The sequence below is a fragment of the Galeopterus variegatus genome, unplaced genomic scaffold, assembly GCF_000696425.1.
Source record: "Galeopterus variegatus unplaced genomic scaffold, G_variegatus-3.0.2 Scaffold131, whole genome shotgun sequence".
In the NCBI taxonomy this organism is placed as follows: Eukaryota; Metazoa; Chordata; class Mammalia; order Dermoptera; family Cynocephalidae; genus Galeopterus; species Galeopterus variegatus.
In genome coordinates this window covers 949,262-951,654 of record NW_007726242.1, presented here as the reverse complement: position 1 = coordinate 951,654, position 2,393 = coordinate 949,262, and the positions used below count along the sequence as shown (strand labels likewise).

The 2,393-nt window shown below is 45.0% G+C and overlaps 1 protein-coding gene across 3 annotated transcripts in view; it reads right to left on the bottom strand.

The window, feature by feature from the left end:
• Positions 1 to 2,165, bottom strand: part of ZNF454 (zinc finger protein 454) — a 30,034-nt gene extending 27,869 nt beyond the window's left edge. For all 3 annotated transcript variants that reach the window (XR_551689.1, XM_008588734.1, XM_008588743.1), the window contains exons 1-2: positions 2,120 to 2,165; positions 1,573 to 1,605 (exon numbers count right to left, since the gene is read on the bottom strand). Coding sequence is in view for 2 of the 3 variants with exons in the window: in XM_008588734.1 (XP_008586956.1) it covers positions 1,573 to 1,605; positions 2,120 to 2,152 (66 nt within the window). In the remaining variant the exon portion in view is untranslated. The remainder of the gene's footprint in view (positions 1 to 1,572; positions 1,606 to 2,119) is intronic.
• Positions 2,166 to 2,393: the final 228 nt, after the last annotated feature.

Here is a 2,393-nt window from a genome sequence, read left to right as displayed (position 1 = left end):
AGGTCACTGATCCCTGTAACAGCAAATCCATTCTCACTGACCAGGGGCTACCCTTCACCTGGTTCTCTGGGAAAGGCTGGGGCTGGCAGCCCCTAGGAGCTCGTGGAGTTTGAGGGATGTTGGCATACGGGGAGCTAGTATTCTGTGACAAGTTAGGCATTTCCCCATAGTCTCCTAGGGACTTAGCTTTGTGTTAGACTTTGTTCCCTCCTTTGAAGAGACACATGCTATAGCGAAGATATGCTGCTTTAGCACTGGCACTTCACACTTGCTGTTCATTTTGCCCGGAACATTTTCTCCCACTTCCCTCAATCTGCCAGCCCTGCCTCTACCCCCTACCCCATATCACCAAATCCTACTCAAGTCTCAGCTGAGACATTATTTCCTCAGGACAGCCTTCCCTGACCACTCCTACAGTCACCAGTCACCTGTGTGGGCCCATCAATGCATTGTCCCCCCCCCCTCTTTTTTCTTCTATACATTAGATTTAATAACTTCTTTCTTCAAAAGCTTCATATTAGAGAATAAAAATTGGCTGACATAAACTATTTCTTCTGAAAGATTAACTTAAAAGTGTGCATTGTCCCCTTTTATTGAGATTTTTGGTTTACTTTCAGTCTGCCCCACTAGACTGTGTACTCCATGAAGGTATGGACTCTTCCTAGATCTCCTTGACTTCCCAGCATCCAGAACATGGCCCGTGTGCTCAGCTCCTATTATTTGTTGTTCAGCAAATTCCGCTTTTCTTCTACTGCCCACCTGCCCAACCCCAACACATACATGGGTCCTATGGATATAGTCATTCTGAATAATGAGACCTAGTCCACTCTGACTACAACTAGTCCCTTCCTTAGAAACTCTGAGAGAGCGACAGAGAGGAGATAGTCTCCCTAAGGGTACCTGAAATCTAACATGTAAAATTCAGCAGGTCTTTCAGACCTGGTCTTCCCAGCTGGCTAAGCCAAAGGAGCTGGTGGATATTTAGAAAGAATTAGGCAGAAGCCCAGAGAAGAAAGCCAAAGGTCCAAGAGGAAGGACTTTTAGATTATTCTAGACTCCACTTCCACAGCCAAAGTCCAGCTGTTTCTTTGCCTTTGGATTTGGGGAGATATCTCAGCATCTTTCCAGTAAATGTGTGCTTTTGCTTAAGGTAGTCTGAATTAGGTTTCTATTACCTGTACCCTACATAGCAGGCAGCCAAGATATGCTGCTTTAGCACTGGCACTTTGAATTGAACTCATGAACCAATTTGTCACAGATTATTGTTTACCTTTGTATTTCTAGAATCGACCATAATGCCTGGCACATTTTTCATCCCTAATACATGTCTGTTGAATGGCAACCAAATTAAGGCAGCCTGCAAACAAATAAATCGTCGACACCAACAATGGATTTGAGGAAAAGATTAGGGGAAGGAAATACCACCGTAGACTGGACTGTGGTTGTATGTTTCATAGAAAAACTGGTGCCTGAGATGGGTCCCAAAGGACAAGTCAGAAATCAAGAGGAGGAGCGCGAGCAGCCAATGAGTTGTCACTGGGTTGAACACAGCACATTCCTCCAGCTACTTACCTCTTCCAGTGATTTCTGCCACACATTCCTGTCCTGGAAAGGTTTAAATGTGAAGGAGTTAGAACAATTTTACCAAATGCATCAGAATGTATGTACTGAAATGAATGCTGCTCCCTTCAAAGCAGAGTCCATACTCCTACTCTAAAGAGGCTGGCACTGCTCAGAGCTTTTTAGGAATTTATTGAACTTGGAAGCACAGTCTTTAATAATTTTGTTGGTACTCAGTATTCCTCTGAAGTAAAAAGCCAAATGTCATTTTTTAAAGAGTCCAATAAATCCCACCTTACTAGTGAAAGAGTACAGGTTTTCATTTCAGATGAACCTGAGTTCCAGTCCCAATTGTGCCACTTACATGATCTTTAGCGAGTTACTTAGCTCCAACACCCACTAAAGATGAGCCCAAATATGGAGAGGGAACAACTAAGGTCAGGCGTCTGGGTGAGACTGGATTGGGAGAAAAACTCCTGGTCAGGGGAAACATGCCCACACTCTTCATATCTAAAAGGCAGTTTAGGGGGGGAAATCCCCACCACAATCCCTCACTCACCTGGACTACTGTTGGCAGGTGTCTGACAGCCATTCTTTCTTCTCTGATGAGCCCTCCTAGTGATAGGCAAAGTGCTGAGGAGGCAGATGCGGAGCTTTGCAACTGCGCGACTCCTCAGGCTAGAAATGTCTATACACCTGTTACAAGGAGATGATGGGTCAAAAGATATCACATAGTCCGGAGAGAGGCACCGGGCCTTCACGTCCTGGGAGTCCTCCAATACTGAGGCAGTGAGTTCTTTAGTCCCTATTTGCTCCCAATTCTGTCTCCCCCT